This window comes from Lutjanus erythropterus, chromosome 8 (assembly GCF_056507025.1).
Source record: "Lutjanus erythropterus isolate fLutEry1 chromosome 8, fLutEry1.hap2, whole genome shotgun sequence".
NCBI classification, from domain to species: Eukaryota; Metazoa; Chordata; class Actinopteri; order Lutjaniformes; family Lutjanidae; genus Lutjanus; species Lutjanus erythropterus.
Genome location: NC_139324.1, coordinates 4590424 through 4603141, shown reverse-complemented (window position 1 = coordinate 4603141; position 12718 = coordinate 4590424). Strand labels below are relative to the sequence as shown.

General features: G+C 38.8%; 1 protein-coding gene across 1 annotated transcript in view; it reads left to right on the top strand.

Annotated features, from left to right (window-relative positions):
* dnah7 (dynein, axonemal, heavy chain 7) overlaps positions 1–12718 on the top strand; it is a 127006-nt gene that overhangs the window by 35021 nt on the left and 79267 nt on the right. Inside the window, exons 23-30 of the mRNA XM_084724267.1 lie at positions 483–695; positions 805–914; positions 3180–3348; positions 4364–4466; positions 6128–6255; positions 6588–6800; positions 7694–7792; positions 9810–10058. Coding sequence (XP_084580393.1) covers positions 483–695; positions 805–914; positions 3180–3348; positions 4364–4466; positions 6128–6255; positions 6588–6800; positions 7694–7792; positions 9810–10058 — 1284 coding nt within the window. The remainder of the gene's footprint in view (positions 1–482; positions 696–804; positions 915–3179; positions 3349–4363; positions 4467–6127; positions 6256–6587; positions 6801–7693; positions 7793–9809; positions 10059–12718) is intronic.

The following is a 12718-nucleotide window of genomic DNA, read 5'->3' as shown; positions in this document are numbered from 1 at the left end:
TTTGAATGAGGAGGAAGATGTGAGCCATAAATGCCATATACAAAACAAATGTGAAAGCTTAAGTAAGTAACTTGAGGATGAAAAATCACTACCATGGATATGTAGGCTACATAGTTAAAATAAGTTTCTTTCTGTTTTCATAATTGTAAGGGTGTTTTATTTTGAAAATTGACTGGATTCTCTTTGCTGTTTCTGGGTCTGTTTTCCTGCCTGCTCAATCTGCTCTGTGGAGATTGACATGGCATGCAACAAAAATAGAGTTGGCTCATATTTTGAGTGGAGAGCCGCTTCTGGGACGTGCTGTTGGTGGAATCAAAGGGGCTGTGTTGAATGGCCACAATCAGTTTCGACATAACATTGCGCAGCCATGTGACCGTTAGACCTTCAAAGATGGGGTCATGATAGCACTTATCAACACTTTTGTCTTAAATAAACTCTATAGCATTCTCTGCTTTCTGTTTAATCACATCTGTCCTCCTCAGGCATTAGATGCGTACCTTGAGCAGAACAACAGACAGATTGATGACATTGTGGCACTTGTTCGGGGAAAGCTATCCAAGCAGAACCGGGTGACTCTCGGAGCACTTGTTGTGCTGGACGTCCATGCCAGGGACGTGCTCGCTACGCTGGTGCAAAAGGGAATAAGTGACGAGAATGACTTTGAGTGGCTTAGCCAACTGCGCTACTACTGGGTGGTATGTAAAAGAGGCAGGGGTTCTTTGAAATACTTTTTGGGGGATTCATTTCAACTCATGATACATACTCACTGGTTGACTTCTGACCTCTGCATCACACCCTCTGCAGGAGAACCACCTCCAGACCAAGATGATCAATGCTGGTTTGCCTTATGGTTATGAATACCTGGGCAACACTCCACGTCTGGTCATTACACCACTCACGGACCGCTGCTACCGGTAAAGCTACTACACAAGCACCTTCAACAGTTCACTGTCTGTTTTTCTAAAGTTTATTTGTTGGTTATGCTTGCAGCTAAAATTATTTTCTGTCTAATAACTCTACAGATCCCAAGTTGGAGATACAAACTGTATATCCTTATGTTATTAATCACCCTGTTATTCTGTCTACAAGAACTCTTTCTGCATTCTTCTTGACCTTCTTGTTAGTCTCATCTAAGGGAGAGTTTGGATTATTTGAAGTGGGGTTGTATGAAGTACTTATCCATGGTCAGTTTGTTACCTACATTAGATGGCAGTCAGCATGCCCAGCATGGACGCTAATCAAGGTACTGCTCTGGACAGGGTCAGCAGAAAAAATGTGAAAGAAATCCTCCTAAAAAAATCAGTTTAAGTTTACACTATATTTAGAATATTTTCACCTCTTTTTTTTCATTTTTATTCTTTTTTCCCCTAATTTGTTAATGCAAAGTACAGGGACACTGGAAGTCAGTCAGAAGTCAGTCTGTTTTTTTCATCAGCTGAAATGGGCTCCCACTTGGAGATACGGTGCATGAACAGCAGTGCAATAAAACATTCCATAGAGTAGAGGAGCATCTGTAATGTGCATCTATCCATTTGTCACTGTTAATAGAAACTTCAGTCTGCACTATAAACTGCAGAATTGTAGAGTAACACACTCTGTATGGGTGAGTACCTAATTCAAGTCCACTTCAAAAAAATCCAAGCTATCCTTTTTCCTGCAGTATGTTGTTTCTGAACTACTGAGACTTCTTCTTTACTTTGTAATTGGAATTAATTGGTGTTCATCAAGCCTGTTTGTGCATAATGCTCCCCAGCTAGCCTCTACAGCAGTTTGCCAGGTTTTTGAGGATTACTGCTCAAACTTGGCTGACTATTATCTCCTTGAGGAGAGGATACCAATAACAGTAGTGACACTGTAATATTTTAGATTAATAATATATTGACTTAGATGATAGATGTTGGATTTTGAATAGAAATAATACTGTTAATGTATTTGGTGAATCCACATATGAATGGTAACATATTCTAATCCCTCTACAGGGTTCAACATGAATGATTTTTTTCTCACTTGCCTGGTCAGGGTCAGAAATCTTGTTGCCCAAAGTCAAATTTTACTTGGCTTTTTACAATTTGTTATTATCAAATGATGTTTTCAAATAACAAAAACAACTAAGAATAACTGTCATGTTTAATCTAGGGTTGTGATGTCTATAATATGTCAGAAACTTGTGAAAAATGTCCATTCCAGTTTTTCAGAGTCCAGTTGCCCATGGTGACAAATAAAGGTGACAGTTGAAGTAAATGTCTTGTCAGTCCAAACTATAGAGACATTCGGTTTAAGATGATAATAAAAAAATGCAGGAAATCACATATTTGAGAGGCTGAAAACAGCATTTCCTGCTATTTTGTGTGAAAAATTACTTTAAACCATTAATCGACTATCAAAATAGTTTACTTATTTATCTGTTTTTTTGTTTTTTTATTTTTTACCCCTTGCCTGGCTGGGTGAGTTGCCAGATTTAGTTGCTCAAAATTCCATTTTACTTGCTCTGATCTTTACTGTTGAGCCCTACTCTATTAATAATTCATGCTTGTACTGATTGTGTCAATTTATTACTTAAAAAATGGCATAAAATGATGTGTATGTACAAAGAGTATGAAAATAATAACAAATATATTTTGTTCAATATAAATAATATATTTCAATATATTCAATGTAAATTTAAATACAAACAAAAATCACATGCCATTGGATGAACAATAACACCATACCATGTGACACAATGATATGTATAGTAGTAGTAGTATGTTGCAGAAATTTCATAGTGTAAACTTCAGTTCTGGCTTCAGAAATAAAGAAGATTATTTAAAAATAAGTTTATAAAAAAAGTTTATATAAAAGAGTATATTTTGAAACTCTTAACAACAGTCACCGCCTCCATTCACTGATAAATTATTGCCAAGTCCGTGTATTGCAATGCAAACCTGCCCACATTACAGCATATGGAAATATTCTAGTGTGTCTGAAAGCCTCACACTCAACAGCTGCCACCTTCCACAATGCCGCTTTCCTGCAGTGAGACTCTCAGTCACTTCAATGTCTTACTAAATGTTTTGTCAGAGAGCTGGAGTGGACCTGTTTTGACAGATTTCTGATAGCACAGTGAGGAAACACATAATCACATGAATCGCTGGGCTTGTTACATGAGCCTTCTCCTGTTTGTTCTCCTTCCACTTCAGCACTTTGTTCGGTGCCCTCCACCTTCATTTGGGAGGGGCCCCTGAGGGCCCGGCTGGCACTGGAAAAACAGAGACAACCAAAGACTTGGCCAAAGCTGTAGCCAAGCAGTGTGTGGTGTTCAACTGCTCTGATGGACTTGATTACATTGCCCTGGGCAAGTTCTTCAAGGTTAGTACAATTCTCTTATCATAAGTCAGTAAATCTCAAATCTTTGCACTCAAGTCCCAAATCAAGCACCAAGTCAAGACAGGCAAGTCCTGGGTCAAGTCCCAAGTCAAGACTGACAAGACCTAAGTGAGGTCCCAAGTCCTAAACTTCTTTGATTCCAGCTTCTAAAATGTGAATATTTCCTGGTTTCTTTACTCCTCTCTGACAGTAAACTGAATATCTTTGGGTTGTGGACAAAACAGGACACATGAGGATGTCATCTTAGGCTTTGGAAAACACTTTGACATTTTAAAACAAACAACTGTTAATCAATCAATCGAGAAAATAATCAACCAATTAATCAGCTGTGAAAATAGTTGTTAGTTGCAGCCCTTTACATGCAAATATTTCTAGGTGCTGTTGCCTTCTTTTAAAAGGAAATGTGCCAGAACAGATACTTCCACCTTGGAATATACCACTTGTATAACTATCAGGACTAGAAAGTGACTCAGGGATAACTTCCCCCATTTGTACTATTTCCTCTTGCCACAGAATGACATACATACATTTAAATGTCAATGCCTACACACCACTGCAGTCTATCATTACAAGTATCATGTGGTGCAGTAGGGAAGCTGTGTTTGATGACCTTGAAGCAAATAAAATATAATGAACACAGTAATACATGAAATACATGCAATCAATTACACATGTACATTGCTTCTGTCTCAATTTCCTGGTGCTGGTCTAAGAATGTGGACTATTAATACTAACATTATGTGTGTGTCATGAACGTGAGAAGTCACAAGAGCCGCAGTAAATGACTGCAAAAATTCAAATTTTTGTTTACACTGAAAATGCTACACCCTACTGAAATGTCCTCCCACTTGCCATACTGAAATAGAGTGAAATGTGTGTGTGTGTGTGTGTGTGTGTGTGTGTGTGTGTGTGTGTGTGTGTGTGTGTGTGTGTGTGTGTGTGTGTGTGTGTGTGTGTGTGTGTGTGCACGTGTGTGCGTGCCTGCATGTGTGACTAGGGCCTTTTGTCCTGCGGAGCTTGGGCCTGCTTTGATGAGTTTAACCGCATTGACTTGGAGGTGCTGTCTGTGGTGGCTCAACAGATTCTCACCATACAGAGAGGTTTGTGTTTTTTTTTTTACTCTGTCTTTTTGTCCCCTTTAATCTTTGTATAAGTTCACAGTGTACCAGAAACAAGTTTGCCACATTCTCACCAGTAGAAATGCAGGTTTTCAACTACAAAGGGACGCAACATGGAGCTAAGGCAATTTGTGTAGGCTGGCCAGCACAACTTCAAGCATAACTTTGTTCAGCGTGGCACAGCAGTGTGTCCTCTGTTGTGCTACAGGCATCGAGTGACTTGCACCATAAGATGCACAAGCCAAAGGGGTGTACTGATCCTTTTTGTTTTTAAGCTCAAAACTAAAGTTTGAAAATGCTACTAGGCTTCTATTACTTAACTTCTGCTACAGTAAAATCATTTTCATAGTTGTTTTCAGACCTGGAGTTTCTATCTGACTATACAAACTAACCTTTTAACATAAGCGTGCAGGTATACATTTATACGTACATCAAGGTGTGCACAGGCCAGGCCCCAGTAATAAAACAATAGTTATATGTATCTGCAATAGTAACTTCATCAATATCAGTATGAAAATTGTTTAGTAGTTTTCGCTTAAATGCAGTGTAAACCAACATGAAAGCTCATAACACATAGGCAGGCAAACAGATACAAACAGCGTGAAGTGAGAAAATTAGTGCTGACTGTGCCTTTTTTTCTCTTTTTAAAGTCTTAAGTCTGTACTGATAAAAAAATTTGTTGAAGGTAAAATCTGTAGTATATTTATTGTAATAAGTAATACAATTACCATGATATATCATCTGAAATTAAAGAAACATGATAAGTTGAAATACTCAGTTGTGTAACAACAATGCTAAAGCTGCAGGGTCCTTTGAATTTTCAATTCCAGGCCAGAATCACGTTAATTAGAGTTCAAATTAATGCAGAATGTTCCCCGAATGAGTGAGTGTCTAATGATTAGTTGTAGGAAATCATTAATAATCTTTTAGAAGGAGTAGATATTTATAACAGTTAAAATTGAGCAATTTGTTAATGGAGTCTCAAAGGCAGGAGAGAAGCAGTGGCAGAAATCAAACTCGAGTGTAACAGGCTTAACTTTACATTAATAGACAACTGACTGTTATAAACAGCTGATCAACTTGCAGTGTAGGACTTGTTACTGGCAAATTACAATATTGCACTTGTCTTGTGCTCCTGCAGTGTTGCTCCTCCTTCTTAGGATTTCAATCTATTTAATATACCATGTGTGGTTCCAGCTAACTATTTGGACTACAGTACTCATTTTTGGATGTGCAGTTGTAACATATTGCTACTTTAAATTAAAAGTAGTACGGTTAAATTCAAAATGAAGTATTTAACTTCTTTCTTCTGGGAGTCTGATACATTTTTCAGCTACATCACCCAACCTTAGCACAGGCCAATGACATGTCTCTAATGGGCACAAGCATTTGTCATCTACTGATTCAGTCTACAGTTACGGTGGATCTCTATGGATAAGCTCCTCGGGCTGTGCTCATTACCAAAAAAGTGTCTAAAGAAGGAGCACACTAAATCTGGGACTAAATAGGGGACGGATGGTTTTGCAGCCTTTAGTAGTAGAAATATTTTTACACTATTCTTCTCTTCAATTGTCTTCATCAGCATCAAAAGACACAAAGTACAAGTTAATGCATACTGTATCTAACCGCGTCTGCGTATCCAGGAATTGCTGCCCATACTGAGATGCTGATGTTTGAAGGGACTGAGCTAAAACTGGACCCTTCCTGTGCTGTGTTCATCACCATGAATCCTGGCTATGCTGGGCGTTCTGAGCTCCCAGACAACCTTAAGGTGCTGTATTAGTTTCTCTGCCTGCCATTCCTTCTTTTTAAATGTGCAAATGTTGGTTTCTTTAATGCAAAGATTGAGGCACATTCTCATGCATAATTTACTTACTTTGAATTACAGTTGGAAAATGAGTATTTTCACTGTGTTTCATGACTAAAAGTAGTTCAAAATATAGGCATGTTTTATGCCTGTTTCCAAGGAGTACTGATGTAAAAAAAAACGTAAAATAAAACTTACAGAGCATCAGAAATCACATAACTTTAGAACTACTTCAGTTCAGAATATTTTGAAATTCACAACTTGGTTCCATTCAGCAAAGCATCTCTCTGTACCAGGCTCTTTTCAGGACCGTGGCTATGATGGTACCGGACTATGCAATGATCGCAGAGATTGTTTTGTACTCGTGTGGCTTTGTGACTGCGCGGCCCCTGTCGGTGAAAATTGTGGCCACCTATCGACTCTGTTCAGAGCAGCTCTCCTCGCAGCATCACTACGACTATGGGATGAGGGCTGTCAAGTCTGTGCTGACTGCTGCTGGAAACCTCAAGGTATCTCAGTACAGATTAATTCTGATATGATGGGATGGAATTTTCTGGTCATTTACCTGAGATGGTGAGGGCTATTTGCATATTAATGAGTCCTTGAATACTAAATGAAAGCAAGGTGTAAGCCATTTTAACAAGGTATTTAAACTTATTTTGTGAAAAAAAACATATCAGATGTCTACGTATACTTGGCAGGGACACTATGCTTTTGCCTTTTTCAAAACATTCTTTTGTAAAACAGAGGTGTTATTTCAACCCTTGCCCTTATTACCCCTGACTTTACAGTTAAACTTGTCTTCATTGAGCTCCATAATTCAACCACTTCTGTTATAAGGTTGGTTTGTTTAGGACCCAAAATGCAGACAAGATGGGAGAACCAGTTCAGAAAAGTTTAATGAAATGAAACAAACGAAATAAAGGCTTACACAAACAAAGGAGGGGGACATCCAGGGTCCAAAGAAACAAAAGAATCCACAAGAGGGCAAAACTCAAAAAACAGTTCAGGGAAGAATAACACGGTTCAAACACAGGAGGGTAACACAGGAGATGCAGGATGACAGGCACATGAAACAAACAAACTGACACAGATGCAGAGAAACACAGGGGCTAAATAGACAGAACTGATGAGACACAGGTGGACAAACAGGTGAAACCAATGACAATCAAAAAAGAGTGGGAAAAGAACAAAGACAGGAAGTAAAGTTAAGGCACATGAGGGAGGACCAGGGCTACCAAAATAAAACAGGAAATGACCAACAAAACCAAAACCATGACAACTTCTTATTACGTGTATGTTCTTTGTTCTTTTGTTTTTCTTTCTCTCATCATCTGCCTTTTTTTAATCATATTTTTTCATATGTCCTTTTCTCCTCTTCTTCCTTGGTGGTGTGCTGCAGCTCACTTTTCCAGAGGAGAATGAAGACACCCTGTTGCTGAGATCCATTATTGATGTCAATCTGCCCAAGTTTCTGGCCCATGATCTGAAGCTATTTGAGGTGTGATAGAAGTGGAGCTCCTCCTGTCTTGATTAATGGAGCGATGCACATCAAATGATGTCAGCCCATGTTAATTCCAGTCAGTTCATTTGGAACCATGATGCACCAGGACAATTTGAGTCTATTTGAGTCAGAACGCTTCACTGGATTATGTGTGCGTGCGTGAGTGAGTGGTTGTTTACTCTGAGTGTCTGAATATGATTGATTGATTGATTGATTGATTGATTGATTGATTGATTCTTTTTATTTTCGTGTCATGTACAAAAAGTGCCCAACCATCGTAGGTTTATAAGACACCAAAATACAGTTGCAGTGCACAAATATTTTCTTTTCATTACAAAATTACAGTCCATTTCATAGCTCAGTCTTAAACAGAATATTCTGCCTTCTCTCCCAGGCCTGAGAAATAAAATCTGCCACAAAAAAGGTCCCTTTACTAAAGCACAACTCAAGTTTCACATACTCATCCAACCAAAACAAAATCAGCATAGACAGAGGACATTTTAGGGAAAAGTACATCCCTTAGTCCACATAGGCAGGACAGCAAAACAAAAAGTGAACCTCATTCTCAATTTCACCGAGCTCACACAACAAACAGAATCTGTCCTCCTCTGGAATGGCATTAAACCTACTGGTCTCTAAAACCAATGGTAATGTACCTGAACGTAACTGTGCTTTGTTTAAATTGTACTTCACATACGGTTCTACATCATAGCAATTCCTTATAAGACAGTAAGTTTGCAATTTTGGTTTATACCATATATCAGCTGACCCTTTTTCTTTATACACGAGAAGCATTTTACTTCTAATATCCTGAACATTACAAAGTACTTAGTTATAGAAAATAAATGACAAATCATTCAAATGAAGTAGAGATTTCATCTCGTTGGCCCAGGGGTGACCATGTGAAATATCCCAATTAAATATCTTTTTAGTGAGTCTCTGATCTGACATCTTCACAAGTCTATTCCAAAGTCGAAGCATTTTGCATTTATGTTTTATGTTTGGAGGCTCCCATCCCATATCACCGCTGATGGCCAAAACTGAAGTGAATTTATGAACTCCCAAAAAGGATCAAATGGCTCTATAATGTACAGCGTTAGGACTTGAATATTCACGGAAGCCCCAAACACCAGAGGCATAATCAGACACGGGACAAACACATGTAAAGTTGTATGTAGGCATGAAATCCCAGATTACTACAACATTTAACTTTATTCAGTATAGATCCCAGGGCTCTCCCCGCTGACTGAGATAACATGAAAACTGCATCCTTAAATGTCATGTGCTCATCCAGTGTCAGACCAAGATATTTATAATGATCAGTGTATGCAGCACTTTTGGCCCAAAATTAAAGACTTGAGAACTTCTCCCAACAGATTTCTGTCTAAAATGTACTATTTGTGTTTTGTCTTGATTTACCACTAGTCTCCATTTCCAGCACCGTTCCACAACAATGTTCAACATAATCTGCAGATCATTTTCCTGTTCCGCAAGTAAAACTACATCATCCGCCTACAATAGTATGCCCACAGTCTGATCATCAACTTAAACTCCCAAATTAGATGCTTTAATTTGAAGAGCTAAATAGTTCACGTAAATAGAGAACAATGTTGGGGACAGAACATCACCCTGCTTTGCACCAAATTGTTGAGGAAACCATCCAGTTGTGTATTCGTTCACCTGAACACAGGCAGCAGGTGCTTGATAAAGAGCCTTAATGGCATAATAAAACTTTCCATTGACACCACAATGGAATCCAATCAAACGCCTTTTTGTAGACATGTTCGGCTTAATTCTTGCACATATTCGTACTCTTCAACAGAAAAATTAGCATTCAAAAACATATTGCAGTTATTTACATCAGATTGCATCTCAGCTTCCATACCCTCGTTTATAATATGTGTCCAACATTTGACTGTATCAAGGTGAATCTGTGTGTATGTCAGTAAGCTTGTGTGTTGTCTTTAAGTATGCATATTCTCTCATTTAACTCTATTTCCCCTGTCCATCTCAGGGTATCACCTCTGATCTCTTCCCGGGGGTCGAACTTCCAAAACGAGACTACCGTGTCCTGCTGGAGGCCATCGAGGAAAACTGCCGGCGAATGAACCTGCAAGTCACAGATTTCTTTGTTGAGAAAATTCAGCAGATCTTTGAGATGATGATAGTGAGGCATGGTTTCATGCTGGTGGGGGAACCCTTTGGAGGCAAGACAAGCGCCTACCGTGTGCTGGCAGCAGCTCTTCACGACGTCTGTGAAAAGGTATGATGTCTTGTTTAAATCTAAGCAGTAGGCCAGAGACACTCAACTTGCTTTTCCTTGGGGCCAGTATTTCAAAATGACAGGCGGTCAGGGGCCAGTTAATATACAAACATATATGTATTAGATAAAATTAATAAACAATAAAAAGCCTATAACTCATCTTTCTTTGAAATGTTTTATGATCAAACTAAATGACTTAATTTATTAGCCTGGTACAAGGATTGACATCAAGTCTATTTGACAGATAAATCAGGTATTTTACTGTATTTAACAATTGGAACTGCATTGTAGTTGTAAATGCTTTGGTTACATTTGAGTTTATCTGACATGAAACCTAGCTGGAACCTCTTCCACCATGCAATCACTCACATGTTGGAATTATTCATAAGCATAAAACATGCAAATAAATAAATTGTTCTACCAGGCACAGGATGACTTGCATATTTAAGCTATTTTAGTGTGTTTAGATTAATATTATTATAATTATTATGGACATTATTTTACATTTACTGCTTGGTATGAATCAGTATGAACCAGTTTATTTTTGCTGTGAATTAGAAAAAGGTTGGTGGGCTACCAAGCTCACTATTGTGGACCAGATTTTGCCTCTGGGCCTTAAAGTTGAGTATCACTGTAGTAGGCTGTAGGGCACTGGTTCCCAACCTGGGGTACTGGCCCCGCCCTAGGGAGACGGCCAAAATCACAGGGAGTCCCTAAGCCTTTGTCTGCTCTGAGGTTGTCAGGATTAGATTTGCATGTATTAAAGGAATAGTTCATCCAGAAATGAAAATTCAGTCATTATCATCTTACCCTCATGCTGATTGAAGGTCAGGTTTAATAATCACAATTTATACAAATGTCTGTATACTAAAGAGAAACATTTTTTGTCCTCGTACAAAATAGTAGGCAAGGCCACAACTCTGTGACCTTTCAAGCTCTGTGATAATGAATCATTATTATTCTTTTCGTAGAGATGAGTGTGTGTAAACCTTCCACTGGGTTGTTACAGATGCAGCCGCCTCAAATTTTTTGTTCCTCCCTGGTAGAGCCCTGGCTGATCTGTGGCAGGTCCCTGCTGTGACCTGGCAGAGCTTGTGGGTGTAATGAGATCCCCCGCGATGATGTAGAGAATGTGGGGCCGACTTGTAACACCCCTAAGCTCTATTTGTAGAAACCAGTTGCAATGGTCTATCTATCCAACAGGAGGAGCAGTGAGTGTGGAATTGAAGCAGTTTACTGCTGAGCGAACTGAGCAATGTACAGCAAGAAAAAACTGCGTTTGCAGGACTAGTCTGAGTGGCTGACTTTATCTGCAGTGGTACCAAGATGAATTATAATGTATATCATTATTGTGGCTATATGAATGTAATTTATGGTGCTGTTAGATTGCTTTTAGACCACCCTGCTAGGTGTGTACCTCTGTTCACAGTATGTGTGAAAGCCAAGAGCAATCTTTTTTTATTTATTTATTTATTTTTTACCTTTTTTAAATGTTGTTTTTCCAAGGCTAAATGTCAACAAATACAGACTAAAACTGAATATGTCATTAGAGAAAAATATCTTGTGAATTTTGGAAATGATTACATAGTTTTTTTTATTGTTATTTTGACTTTCAGACTGTACATGACCATGAAATACGCCTGCTGCTGGCAGCTTGACTTCAACTCATTGATCTGTCGCTGTTTGTCTGAACAGCCTCATGGAAGTGATATTTTACTATTCTTTATATTATAAACTAATGAAATTTGTTAAATCAAGTCATTTGGTGTTTTCAAGGACATGATATTAAGCTGAGACAGATTCTCTCTGAAGGCTGGCAGCAGAAGGCTGGCACGGTGTGCAACCTGAGGTTACTCCATACTCAATCTGATAAAGTCAGTGATCACTCAAAGTTAAAAAGCAAAGCTATATAAAGCTCTCACACACGTGTGACAAGTTGAAAGGATTCTTAAGGAGATTTTGGCTGTCTTTATTCAGTGGGGTGCTGCTGGGTCATTTTCTGCCTTAACAAGTAGCGGCATCTGCAGTGGCAAAAGGTGTCATTGACAGAAGTTGTTAACTTCGAATAATAAGTGTGACATTTATTTATTTAGCTGCAGACAGAAGAAGTCAAAACTAAAAGGCATTGGCGCTTCAGCAGGAAAAGACGCACCTGTCTCCCTCTCTCTGTCACTCATGCACACACACACACACACACACACACACACACACACACACACACACACACACACACACACACACACACACCTCTCCCTCACAGTACATGGATACACTCCACAGAGCTCTCCTCCTCCTCAGATGAAGACGATTGATCAGGTGAAAATGATGGGTCAGTCACATCGATATTTCTCCCTCACCCGATTGTCCCTCCTCTCTCGTCCTGAAGCTGTCAGTTTCTCAAATATTTGTTTCTTTTGATATGGTCAGGTGTTTCTTTTTTTCTATCTTAATAAATCCTAAGATAGATTTAGTCTATTGTAAGTACAGCTTGCATACAGTCTGAATAAGATGTCTTGAGTAAACAATGGCCGTTGCTAGGCAACCTGATGTGGTGGTAATGTAGGGCGCAGCTTCTATGGCTGTTTCTACAGGGAGTAAAAATACCCCCTTGACTGTTCAATTTATCACATCATTAGCATTACGATTTACCCTTTTGTTCC